This window comes from Leucopleurus acutus (assembly GCF_964270905.1).
Source record: "Leucopleurus acutus genome assembly, chromosome: X".
Lineage (NCBI taxonomy): Eukaryota > Metazoa > Chordata > Mammalia > Artiodactyla > Delphinidae > Leucopleurus > Leucopleurus acutus.
The window spans coordinates 90,351,635-90,379,135 of NC_139148.1; the positions used below are offsets into that span (position 1 = coordinate 90,351,635).

Consider the following 27,501-nt stretch of genomic DNA (forward strand, 5'->3'; position numbering starts at 1 on the left):
CGGGCAGCGGTGGGCCGCGGTGCGCAGCCTGCCAGGGAGCTGCGGCGGGCACACCCCGGCGGCGGCGACAGCGGACAGGTTAGAGTGGGGGCAGGGACGGTCGCGGGAGCAGCTGGGGGCCGGAGAGGGAGCCCGAGCCAGGCCATCTCCAACCATGTCCGACGAAGCGTCAGCCACCACTTCGTACGAGAAGTTTCTAACCCCTGAGGAGCCCTTCCCGCTTCTGGGACCCCCTCGCGGGGTGGGCACCTGCCCGAGCGAGGAGCCGGGCTGCCTGGACATCAGCGACTTCGGCTGCCAGCTCTCGTCTTGCCATCGCACGGATCCGCTCCACCGCTTCCACACCAACAGGTACAAACCTCCGCTGAGGGCAGGGGCAGACTGCCCACATCCCTGCTTCCAGCCGGAGAACGCCGGGTTCCCCCCATTCTGGCCCTCCGCCTCGGGTCTGCGTTTCCAGTCGCCCCCTCCCCCACCTTCCTCCGCCCAGCGCTCATTCCCGGGCTCCTTCCCTCTTCCCCTCCCCATTTCACCCCTGTCCTCCGATTTTCCTTTTGGCCGGCATTTTACTCTCTCTCTTTTCCCCCATTCATCTTCTGACCCAGCGACTCCTCCCTTCCCCCTCCCGCCCCATCTGTACCCTGCGAATCCCAAGCCCCAACCCTTGATTCTTAGATGCTTCCCTGTTTTCATTCACCCTCAAAAGTTTAACCCCTTCCATTTCCGGTACAATCCAATCCTCCATAGAGAGGATTTCGGATGGATCAAAATCAAAAGTCGATCTTTTTGAAAGGTGGCACTTTAAAAGCTAGAATCTTCCTTTTCCCAATTTTTAACCTGTCTCATAGCCCTATTTTCACCCCCCAACCCCCCATTTTTTTAGTGAAGCTCTAGGAAACCAGGCGATTCTTCTTTTTTTTCTTTGCTCTATGAACTCTTTGCCCTAGCGCTTTAGGCCCTGCCAAAATGTATAAGCTTAAATCTGGAAGATTCCTTCCTGAAGCACATCCTTTGGTTTGCTCCCCCAGTGGAAGGATGCAGCGAAGCTTAGGATGGGCTTGCTTATACAAATTTATTCAGAGGGTGCATCCCCTAACTGGATTTATTGGAAGGTAGAATGTTCTGGAGAATTCTCTCATGCAGGCATTTGTGTTATATCAAATGTGGGGGATTTGAAGATGTTTTACACATACCCCAACCTATAACATAGGTGCATATTATATGTATATGTGTGTATACACACACACACACACACACACAGAGGCCTGGGGGGGTGGAGAACAAGGGAGGAGGGAGAGAGAGAGGGATTCAGCTATGGAAAATACTGGAGTTGAATTAAGGAGTCTAGTTCTGATTTCTGGTCCACTTTAAAATATGAACACGAACAAATCCTTCCACATTTTAATGACTTTTGCATGCTCCCCCCCCAACCCCTTAAATCAATCTACAGAGTTACTAACCTTCTACCAAGTACAAGGAATATATAAAATATGATTCTTACCTAAAAGAAAGTTATAGTCTGGAAACAAGGTGTTACGATTAAATAATCATACAGAACATCGCTATAACACGTGTGAAAAGAAAACGGTAGTAAACTTGTTACAACTGTTCCAAGTCCTCATTGCAAAAATGAGGAAACTGAGGCCCAGAGAGAAAAGACTGTGCCCAAGTTAATAAAACCGAGTCAGGCAAAGCCAGGATTACTCCTTCGGAGCCAGTGATGAAACTTGGAACAGAACTAATGGCTCTAGTGTTATAAATGGTTGTTATGGTTTCTTAGACTAACTCACAGAAACCCATGATGTGACTATAGCATGAATGTAACATATTTATGAAATCAAGTGTGCTTAGAATTGTTTGCATTGGAAAATAAGGTAAAAGAATACTTATGCACATATATGATGTTTTAAGTTTTGCAGCACTGGAATAAATCATATACACAGGAAAGTTAAATGATCTCAGAATTAGCCTGCTCTGATCATGAGGGCAAGGGAGTGGGGACAGAGGCTGAGGGTAAGTGCTGCCAAAATGTGTGGGGGTGATGGGGAGTGAAGCATGGTGAATAATACATTTCTTACAGCTTGTTCTGTTCTTTCTCCTCCTCCCAATTTTATCCTTGTGTTTTTCTACCCCTTGTCTTACAGACCTTGGTAGGGTCAACGTTGTTTTCCAGCTTGAGGTGGTGAAGATAGAGGGGGAGGTTCTTGTTCAGCCCCAGTTTTCCCAAGTCAAGCATTTTTTCTAGTTACTGCCTGCTTTTTTAAACCCCCCTCTCCTACCCTACTTTTCACAAGGCTTGGAATGGTAGCAGGTCTAGTGTATCTTGCTCTGTACCCTCCTCAGCGGAGATAAGGGGAAGCGGAATTAGCAATTCTTACAGCAGGTGATGTTTCTGCCCTAGGCTACCTTGCTTTTTAAATCTTTTCTCCTTCTGGAACGTTCTGCCTTCTTACCCGCTCCTCAGGATGGCGTTTGAGAGGACCATATGCTTCCAGTCATTTCTTTTCAGGGAGAAGAAAACAGCTAAATCATGTATGTGGGCAAAGTTTAGTTTAGGGAGTTCTTTTATTTTGGAGTTGTATGGGTCACAGCACATTCACCAATTCAAGCAACAATCCAAAACAGAAATCAGATCTGAATAGTTGAGTTCTGATATCGTGCCTTGGGTTTAATCATTATAAAACAAGTTTCATTGAAAATAGAAAGCTTGTCAATGGGTAGGTACTTGATTTACCTTTATTTTGCTTCTTCCTTGTTACCTGATAACAAAACTATGGAGATTGTTTAAATAATGCTGTTGATAAGGGCCTTACGATGATGATGATTTTGTGTCTGCTCATTTACTGGACTCTGGGGTATCTATGCAGTCTCCGTTAATCAAGAGAGTCAAGGCACTATTACTTATGATTCCTAAGTTTGAATGTTCGTTGCGTTTAGAGTCACCTGTGACTTAGATTGGTGTGTCACTGGTCTAGGTTCAGTGGAAAATAAATTACATGAACATAGCCAGCTTCCTGAGAATTCACTTTTCTAGGAGTATCTTTTAGGATTTTATGACCAAGTTGGGTTTGTCTAGAATTGGGGGGGAATAAAATAAACGTCAGTAAGCCAAAAAAACTTAAAACTTATTTCATTTTTAATTGAAATATCAATATGGAATATATATATAGTTTTAAGGCTTTTTTTTAGTTTGGGGGACAGGATTTTTCTGGTGTAATTGTGGGTTTTCTCTTAGCATTTGTCCACGGTAACTTCCACTGTCATCAAAAAAGGATATCATTTAGCAAATTGAAAAAAATATAATGATATTGGTAGGTCCTATAATTAAGTTGCGAGATGAAGGAGGTTAGTATGAACTAATCAGTGTGTTATTCTCTTCCTCTTTCAGGAGTGCATCAGTACTTTGACATTGAACAATTGTGAAAAGCATGTGGGAGGACAGTGCCTCACTTTTGTATACCCTATTGGCAGGATACAAAATGAACTATGTATTGTATAAAGCAGTTACTCAGTTCTGTGATTTCAGAGCCCCATTTTCAATCACCATTAACTAGAAAAAGCCCAAGACTACCGTGTGCCTTTTGTTCTACCCACAGTTTTCCTGTCTTGTTAGAGAATTAGAGGTGCAGAAGAGTTGTGAGTACAGGTGGGAGAATCACGTTTCATGAAGTGAGATATATTACAGAGGCAGGAGGAATTTGGTTTGGGGGCTTGTTGTGACAAATTGAGAATGGGGATCAGGCTTTGGGAACTATTTAGGCTAGAAATGTCGATTTCTAGAACAGAGATTCCAGTAGTGTGATAGGAGTGGAACTGTGGGGTTACAGAGGCTGAGAGAATAGAAGACACTTTTCAATAAATTTAGCAGGGAAAGGAAGGAGAGATGTGGTAATTTGAAAAAAAAAGTGAAGGTTTCTTCATTTGTTTTTTGCCTTGTTTATTTATTCATTTTCCAAGAACAGATGTTTTAGCTCCTTAGAAGCAGCCCACAGGAAAGAGAGAAATTGAAAATACAGGATCAGGTGGGATGACAGGAGATGGATGGGATTAACTCAGAAGGCCAAATGGAAAAATTAGCCTTAGAAATGACATGGAATGTTGTTTACTTCCCAGACTGTAGAGGGGGTAGGAGGGATGGGTAAGGATCCCAAGACAATGGAGGTCGCTGGGAGGAGAGTTGGAAATTTGAATGAGTAAGTAGGGGGGTTGTGTCATCTGCTCTAACTTGGGACCTTGATGGCCTGTTGGGCTCCAGAGGAGTAGCAGAAGTCAGGGTGGCTGTATGGGGATTCTGGCAGGGAGTCAGTGATGAATACAAAGAGGACTGTTAACTGAGAATAAATGGCATGGATTTGGAATGGCTTTCATCAACTTGACAGTAGGACTGTATTCCACAGTGCTCATTGCCTGGATTCTTATCCTGAGAGGTAATAGGTCTACCTGAGAGAGAAAGGGCTGCAGAAGAATGTATGTGGTGCACATGCTTTTCTTAATTTTAGAAAAATACCACTGAAAGCCCTTCATCTGTGTATTCTTGCTGAAAAGCCTTGCAGATAAATGTTCTTGGCTTTTTATTTTTAATTAAAATTTGGGCAGCAAGCCTAGTTATTGAGTTAAACCCCATTTCATGGATTCTTTTCAACATTTCTTTTAAAATATGGAGAAAGTCTCCTTTGTGAATAATTGCATGGTTATAGCTAGGATCTTAGTGTTAGGTAGTTTTCTCTTAGTGGAATAAGATGTAAGGGCTTTGTAAATTTGAAGAGTTCAGTGCTGAGCACACGTACACAGTGCTCTTCCATTACACATTTGAAACCAACAGAACAGTCTAAAAGCATCTCTTAAATTTCTATTATAAAAGTTCATTATAGAAAATTGTCGGCATATACGAAACTATAAAGACCACTTATGATCCTTTTCACTAAAGATAACAGCTGTCAACATTTTGATGTTGTTAACCGTTTTTGTTTTTGTTTTTTGGCTGTGCCACATCGCTAGCAGGATCTTAGTTCCCTGACCAGGGATTAAACCCCCACCCCCGGAGTGGAAGCACCGAGTCCTAACCACTGGACCGCCAGGGAATTCCCTGTTGTTACTTTTAATGTTATTTCTTTGTACATACATAATTTTAAAAATCAGGATCCGGCTATATATATAATTTGTGACTAGGTTATTTGCAGTTACATTTTATTTTCTTTTTCAATAAATAGCCTGAAAATATGATTTTTAATGATTTTTAAAACACCATTATTCAGATATAGAGATATCATTTAATTATTCCCAGTGTTTTGGGGGCATTTGTTTTTCCTTTTTTTGCTATTGTAATATTGTTTGGACATGTTTGTATATACATCTTTTTTCCAAAATTCTATTTGGGGAAAGGAATAGATTCTTAGCAAGGCAATTACTGAGTCCAAAGGAATGAACCTTTTTAAAGCTCTTTGTATATACACTACCAAATTGCTTTTCAGAAAGATTATGCCAGTGCCAATTTAACATTCCCACCAGCAGTGGATGAAAGTACTTCCTACTTGGTTTTTATCTACCTTGTCTTAAAATAATATTTGCATATTAGAAGATAATAGAATTTTTAAAAAACTCAAAGTACTAGTTTTCTATTTTGTAAATGATTGTTTCAAGTATGAGACCAATTTCCTTGCCACTGTTAATTTAAAAAAAAAAGAAAAGAACAAGGAGCTAAGGCTTCTAAGAATACCCAGAACCTTGCAATATCTGTTATAAAGTTATAGATCTGGAAAACTGAGGAACATCCTGATTTTGCCCTAAGGTAAGAGCACAAAACCAAGCAAATTCCTGACTCCCTTGTCAGTGATGTAATGATTAGGTTATTAAATATGGCTTAGTTTTTAAAAAAGAGTCATTATTACTCATGAAGGGAAACACATTTCTACTAAGTTTTCGAAGCTAAAAAGAAATTCTTATTAAAAACAATTATCTAACAGCTTTTCCTAGTACACATGACACAGTGCTTTGGCACATTGAAGATGCTGACTAAATGTTTGTTGAGTGTGTGAAAGGACAGAACTTTCACTGTAATTGTCATTCACAGCTTTCTATTGCCTTATTGCATGACTGAGGCAATTTGGTTAATTCTACCAGGTTTGTTGATTTTTAAAAAATGAGGATACTGCTTACCTAGCAATCACGTGATGAAACTAGGTAATGTTACAAGGTATTCTAGGATTCTTAGGTGAGTTTTAGGTTTTTGCCTATTTCTAAAAGTTTGTTGACTTCTGCTTTTATATTACTGAACTATAATAGTTTAGAGTGTGTGTGTGTTTCAGTACTTTAAAATACTTTACCTTTAGTACAAAGGAAAAGGTGCCATAAAATTGTCAGGATGCCCAAATTTTGTAAATCAAGAACTTTGGAATTAAGATTAGCTATATAAAATAAGAGGGGAAGTTTAAAAAATGAACACACGATTCAGGAAAAAACTGGATTTAATGAAAGGTGAGAAACAACCTAATGATAGGTAATAACAAGCTTTTATTCAGGAAGTCATTATTTTAGTACCTTATTAGTATCAGATATACTAAATCATGTCTTAAGGGTTAATTTCCCTAGGCTACTGCCAAAGCAATGAAGATTATCTCATTAATAATATAAAGCTAGTGGAAATTTATAAGAGAAAACAGATTTGTAGATTTCAAGATAAAAAAATTAAAAAAATATATAACCCTGCAACAAATAATACAGACAAAATGTTAATATCCTTAACATATAAAGAACTCTAACAAAATCAACAAGGAAAATATTAACACCTAGTAAAATGCTGTAGCAAAATAGCTAATAATTATTTTTAATTTTGCTCTTGCCAGTAATCAAAGAAATAAAAATTGATATAAAAATGTTTTTCTCCTAACAGCTAGGTAAAATTTTTAAAAATGAAAATTTCGGTGCTGTTAAGGTTGTGGTGAAATGAGCACTTTTATGGACTGCTTTGGGGAGGGCAAATTAGTGCAGCCTTTTCGGAAAAGGCACTTGGCTAAGTATACTGTCACCCTTAGAAGTGTTCATATTCTTTGACTCAGTAATTTCCTTTCAAATAATCTATGTTGAGAGATTATATATATTTATATAAATAATTATAAACAAAACGGTTTCATCTCAGTATTATTTGTAATACCAAAAAAAGAATTGGAAACAGCCTGAGTACCTATTATTGAAGGAATAATGTTAAATAAATTATGATACATTGAATCAGTGGAATATTATATAGGCATTAAAATGTTTTCAAGTAATATAGTTGGGTAAATGTTCAGTATATAATGTTAAGTGAATAAAAGTAGGATACTAATATCTATCTACACACACGCACACACACACAATGCTGATTCTGTAAAAATGTACATATTCTTGTAGAAAAAAGTGCCAAAACATTATGGATCATTTATTGTTAGTTAGTGGAATTATTGGTCATTTTAGTCTTATTCATCACTCCTTTCTTGTTCCAGCATCTTTGCAATGATCCTGTATATCATTGATATGTAAAAGTTATTTAAATATAAGAAACACTTTGAGCTTCTACCTGTGTACTTTGTTGGTGCTTTTCTCTGCCCTGCACTGGCTACTCTCTTCCTTTAATAATAATAGCTGCCATGTATTGAGCACATTTTATGTCTGCTGAGTGCTCTGTATGCATTCTCATATAATGTAAATAGTAACCGCGTTTTAAAGATGATGACCCAGGCTTGGGGAGGATTTGTTTCGCTTCAGATCAAACAGCAGGCAAGTAACAGAGCAAGAATTTGAACTCAGTCCGGCTCCAGTCAGACCGATAGGAAAGTAGAGAATAGTGTATTGAACCCCATATACCCATCATGCAGCTTCAACAATTACATATGGCAGTGTGCTTTATCTATACCCCAACTCATTCCTCAACCCCTTCCTTATAATTTTGAGACAAATATCAGACATATTCATTCATAAATATTTTAGTATGTATCTTTAAAAGATAAGAGCTCTTTTGAAAATAATCACAATATCATTATCGTATCTAAAAATATGCTCATATTCCTCATAAATGTAATAATCGTATCCTATTTGTATCTTAAAATTGTGTGGGTTCTGTAGTTTCTGTTGTGATTTCTTTTGTGTTGTTTTTAAGGTGGAACTTAACTTCCTGTGGAACAAGTGTGGCCAGCTCAGAATGCAGTGAGGAGCTGTTTTCATCAGTTTCTGTTGGAGATCAAGATGATTGCTATTCCCTATTAGATGATCAGGACTTCACGTCTTTTGATTTATTCCCTGAGGGGAGTGTCTGCAGTGATGTCTCTTCTTCTATTAGCACATACTGGGATTGGTCAGATAGTGAATTTGAATGGCAGGTAGGATTTTTTTTCTTATATTGCCATCATTACTCCATAAGTAGAGGTATGAATTTCTGTTTTGGTATTTTCATCTCTACCTCAAAGTAAATTTCTCCAATGTTTATTCAGTCCTGGAGATTCTCTGACAGCATTAAGAATTAGAAGAAATATGTATCCTTTATTTTTGCTAACGTACCTTTTAGGCGTCTCACGCTACAGATACCTTTTGTACATTTTCATGTAATTTAATTGTATAATGTTCCTATTATTATATATCATTAGTACCTTTGTGTGCATTAATCCAAGCAAATTTTCTCTTTACTGATAAATGGCCTTCATGTCCTTATAGGCACAATACCTTTACATCAAGGTCACGTTATATATCTAAGATCACAAACCACTGCATAATACATAATTTTTCATTGTTATTAGGAATATAATTTCTCATTTTGTATTCTCTTCATATGTAGAGTTGTTTTTCACCTAACAATGTTTTTTCTTCTGTGGCACATATACCACATAAAATGGCTTTGTGGCAAATTGCACTCATCATAAGGCAGCATTTCCAAACAGTCTTTCAGAAAATGTAGATCATGTTATGGCAACATCCGTTTTCTGATTGTAAAACACAATAACGTTTGAAGAAGCGTTCCTTGCATACAGCAACTGTTATATTCAACAAATACTTGAATATCTACTATGTTTGAAAGCCATCTAAATACTTGAAGTTGTTTTCCAAAGGATGAATCAAACATTTTATTTCAAAAAAATTTTTTTTGATTTTTTATTTATTTATTTTTTTGCAGTACGCGGGCCTCTCACTGTTGTGGCCTCTCCACAACAGTTGCGGAGCACAGGCTCAGCGGCTATGGCTCACGGGCCCAGCCGCTCCTCGGCACGTGGGATCTTCCCGGACCGGGGCACAAACGCGTGTCCCCTGCATCGGCAGACGGACTCTCAACCACTGCGCCACCAGGGAAGCCCTATTTCAAACAATTTTTATTAAAATATCAAATAATACCAAATAGCATAAAATTAAAAATAAGTCTCCAAGTCCCACTCTTCTGTGGTTACCACTGATAAGAGCTTGTGCAGATACAAGTGTGCTTGCACAGCGTTAAAAACACAGAGGGACTTCCCTGGTGGTCCAGAGGTTAAGACTCTGCGCTTCCACTGCAGGGGCCACAGGTTCGATCCCTGTTCGGGGAAATAAGATCCCGCATACTGCTTGGTGAGGGCACCCCCCACCAAAAAAAAAAAAAAAAGACACACAAAAATGGGATCACACTTCAGCCACTGTTTGGCCCTCTGCTTTTTTCAACTACCTGTACTATGTCTCATTCTTTTTGATAACTGCATCATAATTTAATCAGTTCCCTAATGATGAATGTTTAGGTTGGTTTCAGTTTTTTCTTGTTATAAACAATGCTATACTGAAAATTAAGAGGTTTTTAAAGAGGAAAATATAATCCACAGCCCCTCTGTTTTTAAATTTTATTTTATTTCAAATGCTTCTATTTCATATACAGTTGTAAATATGATTTGGATAAAAATTTTTAAAAATTGAGATAAAATATACCATTTTAACAATTCTAACATGTATAATTCAGAGATTTTTAATATATTCACAGTGTTGTGCAGCCATCACCACTATCTAATTCCAGGACATTTCTATCACTCCAAAAGAAACCAATGCCTGTTAGTAGATAGCCCCAATTTCCCCCTGCCCCCATCACCTGGCAACCACTAATCTACTTTCTCTATGAATTTACCTATCTGGATATTTAATATAAATGTACTCATATAATATGTGGACTTTTGTGTCTGGGGTCTTTCACTTAGCATAATGTTTTCAAGGTTCATCCATGTTATAGCATATAGTATTTCATTCCTGTCTTAAGTCAGCTCGAGCTGCTGTAACAAATACCATAGACTGGGTGGCTTAAACAACAAACACTTATTTCTCACAGTTCTGGAGCCTGAAAGTCCAAGATCAGAATGCCGTCATGGACAGGTTCTGGTGAGCACCCTCTTCCTGGTTTGCAGATGATTGCCTTTTGCTGTATCCTCACATAGAGGTGGAAGAGAGAGATAGCTCTGGTCTCTTGGTCCTCTTATAAGGTCACCAATCCCATCACACAGGCTCCACCCTCATGACCTCGTATAAACCTAATTACCTCCCAAAGCCCCACCTCCAAATATCATCATGTTGGGGATTAGGACTTCAAGATATGGATTTGGGGGGTGACAAACATTTAGTCCATAACAGTTCCTTTTTATGGCTGAATATTCCATTTTATGGATACATAACATTTTGTTTATTCATTCATCAACTGATGGATTGTTTCCACTTTGGGGCTGTTATAAATAATACTGCTATGATCATTCAGGTACAAGTTTTTATATGGATGTATATTTTTAATTCTCTTGGATATACACTGGAAGTTGCTGGGTCATGTGATAACTTTATGTTTAACTTTTTGGGGAACTGCCAAAATGTTTTCCAAAGTGGCTGTACCATTGTACATTTTCACTAGCAATACATGAAAGTTCCAGTTTCTCCACATCCTTTCTAACACTTGGTATCGTCTGTCTTTTTTATTATAGTCATCCTACTGTGTGTAAAGTGGTATCTCATTGTGGTTTTGATTTGCATTTCCCTAATGGCTAATGATGAAGAGCATCTTTTCATGTCTTATTGGCCATTCGTATATCTTCTTCAGGGAAAATGTCTATTCAGATCCTTTGCCCATTTTTAAATTGCATTGTCTTTTATTGTTGAATTGTAAGAGTACTTTATATGTGATGGCTACTAGGCTCTTATATACATGATTTGCAAAAATATTTCCCATTCTGTAGGTTGTCTTTTCATTTGATATAGTGTCCTTTAATACACAAAAGTTTAAATTTTATAGAAGTCTAATTTATTTTTTCTTAGAGTTCTGTTCTTCTGATGTCATATTTTAAAAACCATTGCTTATTCCAAGGTCATGCAGATTTTTCATCTTTTTCCTTCTTAGAATTTTAGAGCTTTAGTTCCTACATTTAGATCTTTGATCCTTTTGAGTTACTTTTTATATATGGCATAAGGTAGGACTTCCAAGTTCATTCTTTTGCATGTAGATATCCAGTTGTCCCAGCACCAGTTGTTGAAAAGACTAATTTTTTCCTTATCTAATGGTCTTGGTACCCTTGTGGAAATGAATTGGTCATAGATGTTTATAGGTTTAGTTCTGGACTCTCGATTCTATTCCATTGATACATATATCTATCCTTATGCCAGGATATCCTTATCCTTATGTTTTGATTACTCTAGCTTTGTAATAAGGTTTGAAATCAAGAAGTGTGAGTTCTACCACTTTGTTCTTCTTTATCAAAGTTTAGGATCAGGTTGTCCATTTCTGCAAAAAGGGAAGTTGGAATTTTGATAGGGATTTCATTGAATCTGTAGATCAATTTGGGGAATGTTACTGTCTTAACAGTATTATTAAATATTTCAGTCCATGAACATGGGCTGGAATGTATTTAAGCCTTCTTTAATTTCTTTCAATGATGTTTTATAGTTTTCTGTGTTTAAGTTTTATAGTTCCTTGGTTCAGTTTATTCCTAAACATTTTATTCTTTTGATACAGTTGTAAATGAAATTGTTTTCTTAATTTCATTGTTTGGATTATTCATTGCTAGTGTATAGGAATACAGTTGAGTTTCGTATATTGATTTTGTACCTGCAACTTTGCTGTACTTATGTATTAGTTTTAATAGTTCTCTTTTTCTGTGTGGATTCTCTAGGGTTTTCTATATTTAAATCATGTCATCTGTGAATAGAGATGGTTTTCCTTCTTCATTTCCAATCTGGATAGTTTTTTTTTTTTCTTGCTTAATTGCCCTGGCTAGATCTCCAGTACAGTGTTGAATAGAAGTGGCAAAAGCAGGCATCCTTGTTTTTTTTCCTGATCTTAGGGGAGAAGCTTTCAGTCTTTCACCTTTGAGTATGTTAGCTGTAGGTTTTTCACAAATGTCCTTTATTACCATATTGAAGCATTTCCCTTTTATTCCTAGTTTGTTCAGTGTTTTTATCTGAAAGGGTGTTAGATTTTTTTGTTTGTTTTTTGTTTTGTTTTGTTTTTGTTTTGCTGTACGCGGGCCTCTCACTGCTGTGGCCTCTCCCATTGTGGAGCACAGGCTCCGGATGCGCAGGCTCAGTGGCCATGGCTCACGGGCCCAACCGCTCCGCGGCATGCGGGATCCTCCCAGACCGGGGCACGAACCCACGTCCCCTGCACTGGCAGGACTGTCAACCACTGCGCCACCAGGGAGGCCCCTACATTGATTTTTTTTTTTTTTTTTTTTTTAACATCTTTATTGGAGTATAATTGCTTTACAATGGTATGTTAGTTTCAGCTTTGTATGATGACTCACCCTTGCATTCCTAGAAGTAATCCTAATTGGTCATGGTATATAATCCTTTTAATTTGCTGCTGGATTTGGTTTGCTAGTATTTTGTTGAGGACTTCTGCATCGGTTTTCATAAAGGTTATTGGTCTGTAGTTTTCCTTTCTTGTGATGTCTTTGTATCACTTTGGCCTCATAGAATGAGTTGGGCAGTGTTCCCTTCTGGATAAGATACTATAATAAAATTCTCATTTAACATATGAACTTCTTCATGATCTGCAAATTATTCACTTAATGACTACATAATAGTCCTGGTACTCTAGTATGTCAGAACTTATGAAACCATTCCACTATTTACCTCTGTTTCAGTTTTTTTTTCTATTATAGATAACACAGCAGTGAGCATCTTTGTGTGGGTACTTTTTTTATTTTTCAGTGCCTCGTTTTTAAAAAAATTTATTGAAGTATAGTTGATTTACAATGTTGTATTAATGTCTTATGTATAGCAAAGTGACTTGGTTATACATATATATATATATATATATATATATTCTTTTTCATCTTCTTTTCCATTATGGTTTATTACAGGATATTGAATATAGTTCCCTGTGCTATACAGTAGGACCTTGTTGTTTATCCATCCTATATATAATAGTTTGCATCTGCTAATCCCAAGCTCCCATTCCTTCCCTTCCCTACTTCCCAGTGCCTCATTTTTTTAAAGTGCACACTTTGTATTGAAAATAGGACCACAAGGATTCTTAACACAGTATAAGCAAATGGAGTTCTGATAATTCTGATAAATATTTTTTCTGCTTATTTCATGTGACTTAATTTAGAGTTATCATCCATAATGTTGCAAAATGGCAGGCGCTTTTTAATTTTAATTGCTGACTTCTTCACTCATTTTATGAGTAGAGTGGAAAACTATCCCCGACCACTCACTGTTAATGCACATGACTGACAACACTGAAACAAAAATAAGGCCTGCCTTAGTAATGTGTTTTCCACTTCTGAAATTGGAGTGTAGGTACTCTGTTACCATGGATATTTGCTGTTTAAATATGCTGAAAGGTTTAAAATGCTCTCTTGTCTTTGTGGGATCTCATAATCATGAACAGTAAATTACCCCAGAAGATAATTACAAATTATGTATTAGGATTAATGTAGGCTAAAAATCATTGACTGTAGTTTAAAAATTCGTATTACCTCTGTTGTGATTAAAATCTGCATCTGTTTAAATCTTTCTTTTAGACAGATGTTTCAGTTACTACTAAAGTAAATATAAATGATTCATAGATTCTCTGGGAAGAGAAATGCTAACTGCTTGGCAAGGCAGGATTTTAACCTTAGAATGAAGTAGCATTTTAGCATTTGAAGTAGCATGAAAACATCTTGCCTTGTTGATAGTTTTCTTTGCTTGCAGTCCTTTTACTATTAAAGATATATTTGACTAGTCTTAGAACTTGAGAAATTATTTTATTGTTGAGCAGGAAAGCATAGAAAATTTAAAGAGTGAGTAATTCAGCTGTCATGCTTGAAACCTAGAGGTACAGTTTGAAATTGCACATCAGCTGTTAAAGAAATGAGCTTACTCATAAAATTTTGCTGCATACTGCAGAAAATATGGCAGAGGTTTGATTTAATTCTCCTTACTTGTCACAATTACTGATTCTAATATAGATATACCAAATATTGTCCATGAAAAATACGAGATGAGAATTATTAAGCATTTTTATCCTGAAATATATTATCAGTTATAAAATGGAAAATTGCTGGTCTAATAAATACACAGGAGCACATACAGTTAATTCTCCTGTATATCTGCAGCTCTAATCCCCTATCTCCAATTGACTACTTGACATTTCCAGTTGAATGACCTTATTATTTAATGCTAGCCCATTATCTGATGCTGAGTCCTTGATCAGTGATGCAACTTCCAATTACAGTGTTTCCATGGGGGAAAAAAAAAGACTCTGCTTTGTGACATGTCTTACAGTGTATTGTAAAATGATTATTGTCATTTCAAAGGACACTTGTACTTGCTTTTCTCATTATCACTGCAAACTCTCCATATCCCAAATTGCATTCTTCTCTCATTCCAAACTACCTGCAGGGCAGGACAGCCTGACATAGTCGAAAGCACTGGACTTGTGTCCTTCTTTGGATGGTGCCACTAACCGTATGACCCTCCCTGGATATCATTTTTCCCTTATTTGTACAATGAGGTGTAGGACTAGAAGATCTATATAACATTACTTCAGGTCTCTTGCCATAAAAAATGAGGTCTTTAGGGTTGTATGTTAACCAGGGTGGGTTGTATGACCATGAAATGTTGCCAGTTTTCTTCTGGTCTCACATATGGCCATTTGACTATTATCCTTATCCATTCAGTTATCAAATAGTCTTATAAATTGTATTTCATTTGAAAATTTCCCTATCTGCTCCCATTTTTCTTTCCATTTTTGCTTATCTTAGTCCAGGCCCAGATCACAAGAAAAGAGCTTCCTAATTCCAGTCTTTCCTCTATTTTGTCCCCATACTGCTTTTTAACTCATCTTCCCTCAAGACCAATTTCATCATTACTACTTCTACTTAGAAATGTTATTGGTCTACTTTTTCATATCATATAACAGCTCTAGTTCGTTTGTTAAACTTTCAAATCCCTAGCACTGATTTTCTGTTTTAATTATATTGGTCTCCTTAACCTCATCCTGTGTTTTTTTCTTCCACCTATGGTTTTATTAACTTATTCTCCTTACCTGAATACCTTTTCCTTTTCCCCATGCTGTCATTCCAAGAGACTACCTTGTGAAATTTAACCCAGCCACTTTAGCAACATGAGATATTCTCTGAGGGTTTATGCTCCTTTTTAAAAAGGGTTTAAAACCATGGCAAGGTATAGAAAAAGGGACATACTGCGATTTATTGAGTATCACCCATGTGCCAGACATGTTACCTTTTGTAAATCTCTCAACAGTCCTTTGAGATGGATGACAGTAACCATAACTTACTGAAGACCCTGAAGCTCAAAGAAGGGAACTAACCTACACAAGATCACATGACTAGTGAGCAGTGGGGCTGGGATTTGATTTGAACTCTGTTTGGGGTCTTTTAACCTCTCCCCAGAAAAAAATGGCCAAAGAACCATTAATTGCCTATCTTTTTCCACCCACCCCCCCAACAAACATGTAAACATAATTAAAGGCACAAATTAGGGGGCTTCCCTGGTGGCGCAGTGGTTGAGAGTCCGCCTGCTGATGCAGGAGACACGGGTTCGTGCCCCGGTCCGGGAGGATCCCACATGCCGCGGAGCGGCTGGGCCCGTGAGCCATGGCCGCTGAGCCTGCGCGTCCGGAGCCTGTGCTCCACAACGGAAGAGGCTGCAACAGTGAGAGGCCCGTGTACCGCAAAAAAAAAAAAAAAAATAGGCACAAATTAAAATGCTTAACATACAGTCTGGCACTTAGCAGATATAGGCTACAGGTGAATTCTTTTCTTAAGTTTTGAGAGTATAGATACTTTGAGAGTTCCTTTCTCTACCTAATTTATCAAAGGAGCTTGAAGTAGGGGAGGCCTTTCATCTGACAAGGAGCATCTCATTTTGTTTTAGGAACCCCAGGGAGATCTTTAACATAGTAATGTTGTGATTTGAAGTTTTTCAAAGGGAAAATAGCAAAATGTTTTACTGACGTTAAAGGCTGAAAAAGAGATGGCCTTCATGTGTGCATTCAGCAATCATTCTTTCATGTGTACACTGACTAGATAACATTTGAGCTAAGGGTGAACAAGAAGTGTTAGTTAGTGAGATTTTAAAGGAAGTCATACAGATTGTTGGATGTCACTTATATGCTTAGATTCATCAATGACAGTCAAAGTGAAAATGTGGTTTTTAAGACTAATAGCTAACTTGGATAACTTCATTCTAAACATCATGGTCACCTTGCGTAGTGATCAACCCCCTTTTTGTGGCTTCACTCATCTCTTCTATGCAATTGACTCCCCAGTGCCTGCCCCCTTGTAGTTCTCTAAGCTTTAATCTTGTAGCTTCAACTCACGCTAGGTATTTCCATTGATGACTTGTCATCTCAGACATGCGTTTGTTATTTGCTATATTTATATTATAGCACAAAAATTATATGTTTGTGCTATTGTATTATCTTTCCAATTAGAATATAAAGTTCTTATGTAAGGACCATGACGTAGGCTCCTTTGGATTCCCTGTACCTGTTACAGTGCTGTGGGTACAATAGGAGGCCAAACACATGTGATTGCAGTAATCTGCATGGATAAAGTGGCTTTTCTTTTGGTAACTTCAAAAGCCTAGTAATCACCTAGAGTTCAGATATAATTGCAAAGTCTGTAGAACCAAAACAACAAAAAGGTGCTGTTTTGTACATTGTAAAAATGAAAACATTATTTTTTTTTAATTTTTATTTTTTTGTGGTACGTGGGCCTCTCACTGTTGTGGCCTCTCCCGTTGCGGAGCACAGGCTCCGGACACGCAGGCTCAGCAGCCACGGCTCAAGGGCCTAGCGGCTCCGCGGCATGTGGGATCTTCCCGGACTGGGGCATGAACCCGTGTCCCCTGCATCGGCAGGCGGACTCTCAACCACTGCGCCACCGGGGAAGCCCGAAAACATCATTTTTGAAGATTGTTATGTACTCATTGTAGAAGAAAATATTTTATCTTTCTGAAAAATGACTTAAACACATTTATTTAAAATTAAATCCATTCTGACTTTTGGAGGTGATGGATATGTTTATTACCTTGATTGTGATGATGCTTTCATGGGTGTATGCATATGTCCAAAGTCATCAAATTGTATATATGAAATATGTACAGTTCTTTGTATATCAGTTATAGCTCAACAAAGCTGTTAAAAGATTAAATCCATTCTAACTGATTTTTAATAGGCAGTATAAAATTATAGCACATATTTTTGCTGATTTGATTTTCTGTGTGTTAGGCTTCTTGCTTTCTCCTTTGTCTACACGTTGTCTCTTGCCATTTTTTTCCAATTTTTCTTTTATAATACTTCTGGTCTTTAAAGTATTTTTCTTTATATTAACAACATATTTTAAATTAGTTTAATTGTCTCGAGGTTATGAATACAGACATGAGGACAAGGGCCATGATTTGTCTTTATATTGGCAGTATGTCTAGCACAGTGTCTGGCAAAGAGCCAGGTGGTGGCAGATCACTCAGGTCTCTTGAGATGGAGTCTACTGCTCCTTATTCATTATGCTGTGTGGGTCCTAGCCTACATTCACATTATGAATTTAAAACCTTAATGATGATTGACTCTCAAGTTAGCATTTTAACAAGCCTTGATTGTGACTTTAAGCTTTTGGAAAATATCTCTCATTGAATAAGTGACTGTATATACAAAGAGTATGTTGATGTTGTTGCTTTGTCTAAAATAGGAGTGGATCAGAGTTAATGTCTTCTGATTCTGTATTTGTCATTAGTCTTTTATTAAAGTCATTTTTAATCAATACAAAACATGTGGCATTTACATTTTTTTAAATTTTTCTTTCCCTGCCCCCTTCTCCTTATTTTTATAAAGTTACCAGGCAGTGACATTGCCAGTGGGAGTGATGTACTTTCTGATGTCATACCCAGTATTCCAAGTTCACCTTGCCTGCTTCCTAAAAAGAAAAACAAGCACCTGAATTTAGATGAACTTCCTTGGAGTGCAATGACAAATGATGAACAGGTAGCGATCTCAACATTCTTAATTAAAAGCATATATGTGGGGGACTTGCCTGGTGGTCCAGTGGTTAAGATTCCGTGCTTCCAATGCAGGGTATGTGGGTTTGATCCCTGGTCGGGGAACTAAGATCCCACATGCTGCCTGGTATGGCCAAAAAACAAACAAACAAACAAAAAACACATATATGTGAAGCTTGATTTATTGCCTATTTAAAGCTACTGGATAAATGTGGATTGCTTAGTAAATATGAATTTGAGTTCTAACTAATTGCTTTGCAGGGAACAAATATAATATTAAGTGCTTCTGATATTTAAAACATTAAAAATTACACACTAAAAGATCAGAGGTTTTGGCATTGATCTTGTTTATTGTAATTTTTCATCATTTAGGTGGAATATATTGAGTATCTGAGTCGTAAAGTCAGTACTGAGATGGGTCTTCGGGAGCAACTTGATATTATTAAAATAATTGATCCTTCTGCTCAAATATCCCCTACAGACAGTGAGTTTATTATTGAACTTAACTGTCTCACAGATGAAAAACTGAAGCAGGTATGTAAAGAAAATACAGATTGTACAGCTATTGAAAATACCATTGTTTTATAACATGTATACTTGAATAGTCATATGTAAATACATAAATAATTAAGGTCAAAATCACTGCTATGAAATGTGATATTAGAACATGTGGTTTTAAGAGGTTTTATGTACATCTTACCTGGCTGTACCTTTCTGGGACCATGTGGATCTAGAACCTGCTTTTTAGTTATGCAGGTTTTGAAACCTAATATCACAATTTTAGGGGTGGTTAGGCTAAATTATAGATTTATTCTAACTCAGTTTACAGAAGACCAATTGACAGAATCAAAATATTGATTATTGAGAGCTGTACTTGAGTGAACACCTGAGCTGGGGTATTTGAATAGTCTTATGCAGTAATTGAGCCTGGCTAGGGTAAAACAATGAATTTTCCTTCTGCTATTCTGAGGTACACATTTCTGGTATCTTCTAAATATAGGCTTTACTTCTCTTTCTCTGATACATAGCTGAATGAGTACTTATGTTCTACTTTTTTTTTTTGCATTTATCATGATTTATGAAAAATTTCTCTCAGTATTTCTCTCAACAGACATACTATAATTTTCTACATTCCAGCCCATTTTTCATTAGTATGGTAAATTGATGCCTTGCATTTGAAGACAGGTACTGTGGGCCCCTAGCTAAGATCTAGGAAACACTCTAATCTTAGATATAATCAGCAGCTTACTTAAATCATCTTAAGGTGCAACCTTTAAAAAATGCCTACTCTTATGCATTTTATTTTATTGTTAGTTTCTATTTCTGAGTGTTATTTTCTTATAATCCTAAATTCTATAGGCTAGTAGCCTTCCATTTACTGATTATATTTTATATGCTTTTAAAAATCTAACTCCATAATATCTATTCTAGAATTTTAAACATTGTCAATTTTTCTGGTACTTGTTTCTACATTTAGAGATTTCTTTTGTCTTTATATTCTACCTGTGTGCATCTGTAGCACATTTGACAATTTTAAGTACAATATTCTTCTTTTCTCCATTATTCTGAAGGCAGAATGTCGAGGAACAGCAGTAACCAATTTTTGTCTGTCTGTTCCAAGGTCAGAAACTATATCAAGGAGCATAGCCCTCGCCTACGGCCTGCAAGAGAGGCCTGGAAGAGAAGCAACTTTAGTTGCGCAAGCACCAGTGGAGTGAGCGGTGCCAGTGCCAGTGCCAGCAGCAGCAGTGCCAGCATGGTCAGTTCTGCAAGCAGCAGTGGGTCCAGTGTTGGAAACTCTGCTTCAAACTCCAGTGCCAACATGAGTCGAGCACACAGTGACAGCAACTTGTCTGCAAGTGCAGCAGAGCGGATTCGGGATTCAAAAGTAAAACGTCTAATCAATACAAAACTTTACCTTTCAATATTAACATTAGTATTCCTTCATATAAATTTCTTGAAGAGTTATAATTATCCTGCTGTATAGATGCCTGTGGGTTTTGGTTTTAATTGAACAAGCAGGATTCTCTCCTATTGATCAAAGCCCTCTAGGCTGAGTGCTTTGAAATGCTGTTTTAACCCACAGCCATATTACCTTCAATTTTATCTGATTTTTATGTCTGTTTTAAGTAAGATAAATTGATGGAAATAATGAGTGAGTCTCAAGATTGCAATACTGACTGCAGCTTACTACTAAGCGGATCTTACTATGTTGCTGATGTTGCTGTCTATTAGCTCCTAAAAATGTTCTGTATGTTTTTTGTGTGTGTTAAATGTTTTCTTAATGTTTTAATCTTGAATGTTTCTTCTTAGCTCTTTTTAAAATGTAATCATGCTTTCTCTAATTTCTGTCTACTCTTCTGACAGTTGAAAAAATTCTGTATAATATTATTGGGCACATAAATAAGAAGTTTAAATGTGTACAGAATGGTTCTGTGATGCTTAGCAGGGGAGTTCGGTTCCTTGCAGTGGCGACAGTGTGGAGCCAACTTATGGATGATAAGGGTTTCTCTATAACTCTGGGAACGCAGTGGTGACAAGGATACACAGTGATTTCTTCCCTGATTCTTACCAAAGTAGCAGAAACATAGCCAGCTTTGTTGGTTGCCACGTGTTTTCTTTGGATATGTGGTCATTCCTTTTTGGCATCAGTTTGCCAGTGACAAGGAATAGAGTACCCACTGGGTTTCTAATGGACTTTTAAGATGGTATTTGCTTAATATGAAAAAGACATGGTTCTTTCCCAGCCATTGTAAAATTGCTAGTGCTTTTGGATGAAAGGCACCTTAAAAGCATAAGCATTAGAGATTTTCACAATGTTCTCTATATTTGTATTCAGTATTGTTCACTACATGTTTCCTCTGCACTGACACCAGTGTGCCTTAATTTGATATAAAAAAGTCTTAGAAATGATTGGCTGTCCATAACTAGTCAAATGACAAGTTTCAACCCTTCCTTATAAGAAGATTCACTAGTCAAATACCATTGAAATAGAATCTTGAAGAATCGTTTTCATGTCTAAGCTAATGGCTCACTTACTGGAACCAGGATTGTACTGCAGAGGAATTTGAACATCTCTAATCAGAAAATATAGAATTTGATCCATAAAATACTCTGGGGTAGATAGGCCAGAACTGAACCTTACTGATTTAGAAATTTTTATTTTGACAGAAGCGATCCAAGCAGCGGAAGTTACAGCAGAAGGCCTTACGCAAGAGGCAGCTGAAAGAGCAGAGGCAGGCTCGGAAGGAGAGGCTCAGTGGGCTATTCCTTAATGAAGAAGTGCTGTCCTTGAAAGTGACTGAGGAAGACCACGAAGCAGATGTAGATGTTTTGATGTAATAAGGGTGAATTTATCAGCATTCTTTCTAAGCATTATTCTATCTTTATTTGTTTACATGCATCTTGACCAAACTTTTGTTGGTTAGGGCTGTGCTGATGTACTATTCATAATTTAGGTCTGTGCTTCTCAGCAGGTGGTCCTCAGACCAGCAGCTTCAGCATCAGCTGAGAAGTTATTAGAAATGCATACTCTTGGGCCCCACCCCAGACTTAGTGAATCAGAAATGCTGTGGGAGGGGCCTAGCATTGTGTTTTAACAGGCACCAGGTTATTCTGCCACACCCTCTAGTTTTAAGAACCACTGATTTAGTAAATGTTTTAACTATTTAAACTTCAGGGTGGTTAAGTGGGCTTTTTCAAAGACTAGTACTTTTACAGTTTAGAAGACTTTAAGGTACTGCTGACAAATAGTTTATTATGTCAGTATACATATGTAGAGATCATAATTCAGTTTCCTTCTTAATGTTATGATTTCTTAGTTTAGTTTTTCTAAAGGGCCATAGCATAATTCTCATTTCCTAGTGGACATCTTTTTTCCAGGTTGGGGTAGGGTGTGGATTGCTGTTTACAATAGTGCCTTCATTAGGTTTAGTTCTATCTGTTTTCATTAATTATTAACTCAAAGGTGTAAAAACAGGCCCTGATACCTTTCGTTAGGTTTGTTTTTGTTTTTCACTTTATGTAAATTCAGAATCCTTTCTGCAAGTGATGACTACTGAGAAAATAATGTTACTAGTGGCGAATTTTAGACATGATGCTATGTTGATTAATATTCAAAAGGAGAAATCAATTAAGCAAAACAACCAATTCTACTTTTCCACTGCTTTTTGAAATTTTAGGCTGTGAAACTGCCTTAAAGGCAGAAAATATCTCTATCAAGTTCTTTTGTAGGTCTTTTTATTTTCAGCACAGCTCTAATTTTTAAATATTTGGTGTAACAGCTTCTGGCATGTGAACAGGTTAATGTTCAAAATTAACTAAAGAAAACCCTTACAGTTCTGCTAAACTCTATAAATCGCTAGAAATACACTGAGCAGTGAGATATAAAAAAAACTTAGCTTCTTGGCTACTAATAGAACTCTAATTTTAAATGTGAAATCATGGAGTCCCTTTAAATGTTTTCATGGAGAGTTTGTTATGAACATTAGAAGTAGTGTGATTCCTTTTATTTTTCCACATATCTTTAAACATTCACATGGGTTAAAAAAAAAGGAAACTGATACTACTGACAATCAAGCTGCTTTCTGACTTTCATAATTTTCTTTTTGTTGTGGAAACTTGGGAGGTAATCATAATTTTGTAGGAGGAGTTGTAATCAATACTTTTTTTTGTTTTGCGGTACGCGGGCCTCTCACTGTTGTGGCCTCTCCCGTCGTGGAGCACAGGCTCCGGATGCGCAGGCTCAGCGGCCATGGGCCACGGGCCCAGCCGCTCCGCGGCATGCGGGATCCTCCCAGACCGGGGCACGAACCCGTGTCCCCTGCATCGGCAGGCGGACTCTCAACCACTGCGCCACCAGGGAATCCCTAATCAATACTTTTTTAAACTCTAGAGTCAGCAGTTGATAGATTCCTACTTTTTTTTTTTTACATTGTATCATATCAAGTAACCTGTTAAAAAGATTAACAACTTAGATTCTTAATTCTCAGTTGATAGAAAGGCTTAACCTTTTCTTACAGTCATGTGTTTTGAAATTTTGATTTTATTTTGGTTCCTCAAAGGTTAAAGAATTGAAACTGAGGAAAAAAATTGATATATTGCAGCTTTGCTGAGGACTGTGGTATGGTTGTAACATTTCGAAGACTACTAAATTCATACTTTAAATTTTTACTAAAATAAAAGTATATACAGTTATCAGTTGGAGTAGTCCTTCTGACTTTCCTCCTACCCCCTCTTTGTGCTTCTAACTAGCTTAGAGGGCCCAAAGAGAGCTTGGGGATAGATCCCAGAATATTCTGAGGAAGACAGAAAGGGTCCACCTCGTTGTTTTCCCTTCCAAATATATGAAGAGTAAATGGAGAGAAGAGCAAATACAGATGAATTCTCTACCTGCTCTTAGCAAAAGCAAAATTCCAGGGAAGGATTGCCTGTTTTCTTTACCTACTCTTCAAGGAAAACAGGCTACTTTTGGAAATCATAGAGCAGCATTTATCTATTAAATACTTAGAAACAGTTTACTTGACAGTGACCAGTAAAAGAAAATCCTAATAAGACCAATTCCTCTACTCTCCCAACAGTCACATAGTCTTATTACCCTAGATTTAACTTAAGTCACTATTAAACAAGTTTACCAAAGCACCACAGAGCCAATTTTTAAACTTTATAAAGGTTTGAGTGTTTATAGTAAAGTGCGCCATGAAATTTTGTGTAAACTGGATGCGCTGTTTTTACGGTACCATAAATTAGAGATAGCTCGTTAAGTTGGCTTGGAAGAGATTGAAAGAATGAAAAGAAAAGAAATTAAGCAACTTGGATTTGCTTATGATCGAAGAGGGAGATTACAGAGTTTTTCTCTACCTAACCCCCCCTCAAATAAACAGCAGAAAAAGACAAAAAATTCTCGTCTTTGTTAATGTGCTTTCCTTTTTTTTCGGTTTTATTGCCTCTTGTAGGTAATTCAAGTTTGAATTATTTCTTTCTTGGAATAAGTAATAAATTGAGTCTGGTCTCTTTCTGAGTTCAATTTAAAACAAATCCAACTCAATATTTATTTCTTTTTAAATATAAACCCCAACTAACCAATTAATAAAAATGTGAGATTTATTTGCTCCAGTGTCAGTTCTCATCTGTAGAGAGTTGATGTTGGAGCAAATAAGTCTTTCCTTTTAAAAATAAGCCTTCTTAACTGAGGGCATGATAAAAAATTAGCCTTGTTAACTAAGGGCATGATAAAGTCACATCAGATTTATCCAGAAACATTTTATTAGAGATCTTGTATGTATGTCAGTTATATCTCAACAAAACTGGAAAAGAAAAAGATTTCATAGAAGCCTGTCAGTCCCTACCACAGCTTTTAAAAGTGTGAACCTTGAATTTAAACAAAATGGCATGTCTTTTTCCACAGTTTTGCAACGGAGTTAAAGTAAGACAATGTAGTATAATGTGTAGTGGAGTATAAAGGGCTAATTCATTCTATCCCAAGAAGAACTTAGAGTAAAATAACTTTTTTTTCTTGAGACTTGTCTCATTTTTAGTTAGGTGTGTTGGCAGTTTTGTCCATTTCGTCAGTCCTTTGGGTTAACTAGATATTGCTGAATTAATCCCAGAAACTGACTTGTAATTTGATGACTCCATGAATTGGGTGGACATTTCATTTTATTTAGCTCTTAAAAGTGCTAAAACCCCTCATGAAGGAAAAATTTTAAGAAACTATTGTTATAAAGGTATCCAGATTCTGATGAGCTTTAAAAATTGTGAAATTGATCAAATGTCTTCATATTTAAGCCAAAAATGTTAGTACATGACAAATATAGAAGTCTTGTTCCCAGGATTCTCTAGCAAAATTTTTTGTTTGTGGCTTACTCTATATAGCCTCATGTGCCTTAAAGGTGAACTCTGTACTTTTCGTCAATATCAGGCTTTTCCAAACTCAAAAGTAATCTAAATGTTTTAATTCGTTTTATAAAATGCCCATGCTGTTGGATATCAGTAAGCAAAGGCATTAAGTCGAGCTACGTAATCAATGATAAGAGTGTATAACAAAACAAAAACCTTCAGATCTCAAGTTTCATTTGCATAACTTGATTTTTGGCCCAGCTAGATCATGGAAGAACATTGAAGTCAACTAAAGTATAGCTTAATGTATTCTTTTATCTTTTCCCCTGAAAAAAGTCATAAACCAGAATACTTTTTTTTTTTTTTTTTGGCTACGCTGTGTGGCTTGCGGGATCTTAGTTTCCCGACCAGGGATTGAACCCGGGCCCTCGGCAGTGAAAGCACAGAGTCCTAACCACCGGACTGCCAGGGGATTCCCGAGAATACTTTTTAAAACCAGATAACTCTGGAAAGATAATTTTCAAGGCAAAAATACTTTCAAGAACAGAGATTATATGGCAAGTTGATTCTCTTGTTAACTTTAGGGATTCTTTGTATTCATTCATGTAATAGCTGAACATTCCTTTTCCCTTTAACAAATTACCTTTTAGCACTTCTATCTAGAAGAAAAAACGTTTGCTTCAAATTGGGAGGGGGTTACTTAAAGTCAGTATATAGTATGAGATGGTTGATAGGAAAATTTCCAGTTACATTCAAATAATAGTAGTGATGTTGATTACACTGACATTCAACATGTCTAAACTTAGAGGTAAATTTAATCCTTAAAAGGACTATTAGGTAGAAAATAAGTATTTGTATACACATGTACTGTGGTAATTTTGGATTCATTTTAAGTCTGACAAAGTAAGATAAGTTTTATCTTTACAATGAAATTATGCTAAGTAGCAGGAAGTATCTGAGAGATATTTAGACCTAGGCATCCCTGTCAGTATCTGGAACGTAGCTCCTTAGAAATGCTTAATTCTTATTTCTTTGGAAAATAACTTATTTACTTATTCCAAAAGGCTTAGAAGGAACTATGAAAATTCCTCTAGGTTAACTGGCTATTAAGAGTAAGAAGTCAACTATACTTTGATAAAATTTTTTTTAAGGATAAAAAAGAGTAAGGAGGTTGCATGGTATAGCTGAGTTGACTCACTAAAATTTTATTTTCATATTTTTTCTAATATTAAAATTATTTGTTTTCAGCCCCCCTTCACAATTATATTTTAAATTAAGGTTATTAATGTTGTAACCTAGATCACATAATGGTAAATTAATTTTTAATTAGATATTCATACTGAACTTGGAGGAACTGATTTGGTCTTCTCTGATTTCAATATGTAATACTTTTTATTGTTAAAATTTCTTTGTTACATCTTTGTGGTCAATGGAACCTGTGGAAATATGTGTTATTTTTTTGTGGTGAGGGATGGGGGTAGAAAAGAGGAGAGTTGTTCTAATTATACATATGCATTTTGATTATATAAAGGTAGATGTAGAATTAATATGTATAAATGACAAGTTAACACTTACTTATTCTGAATTGTTCTAAGGAACAGTGGCCTGAAGCCATGGCTTGTTTTGTGGAGCTGCTTGCTCTTTAATAGTAGCTGACCAATTGGATTTAAGTTGAGACTTTGGGGTTAGGTTATCAAGCTGAGGCTTTTAGGAATGGAGCAGACCATGTCTGTTCCTATAGTGGATCAATTTCATTTCTCCTTTGAGTACTCTAATTTAGATATAGGTATTATCCATTCTAAATCTTTGTGTTGGGAGTTTTATAGAACTGTTTTCAAAAGCTATTAAGGATAAACACAAGTATATGTAAAACATTTCACAGACGGTTAAAATTTTCAATTTTTTGTTTTAGTTTCAAAGGTTAGTTATGTAGCATCAATATCATAACCAAAGCAAGTAGGAAGTTGACTGGTTTGGAGAATCTTCAAGTAGTCTTAAATACTGTAATGTATCAGGTTGTTAACCAGGATTTTTTTCCTGTATTTCTGCTAAATGTATTACTATATTAATGCACTTTTGTATATATAACTGTCTTCTGTACATTCTGTACTTACTACAATGTATATAAAAGCTGTTTTTCCTGAAGCTGTGAGGGAAAAGCAATAGCTGTAATACAAGTCATTTCTATTTTGAGTTTCTTCTTGT

The 27,501-nt window shown here is 36.7% G+C and overlaps 1 protein-coding gene across 1 annotated transcript; it reads left to right on the forward strand.

Moving 5' to 3' along the window:
* On the forward strand, nt 1–27,501 carry FAM199X (family with sequence similarity 199, X-linked). The gene is made up of 6 exons (XM_082864255.1): nt 1–351; nt 8,132–8,351; nt 18,296–18,445; nt 18,832–18,993; nt 20,081–20,347; nt 21,631–27,501. Exons 1-6 carry the CDS (start codon nt 155–157, stop codon nt 21,799–21,801), a joined length of 1,167 nt encoding a protein of 388 aa, XP_082720381.1. The 5' UTR covers nt 1–154; the 3' UTR covers nt 21,802–27,501.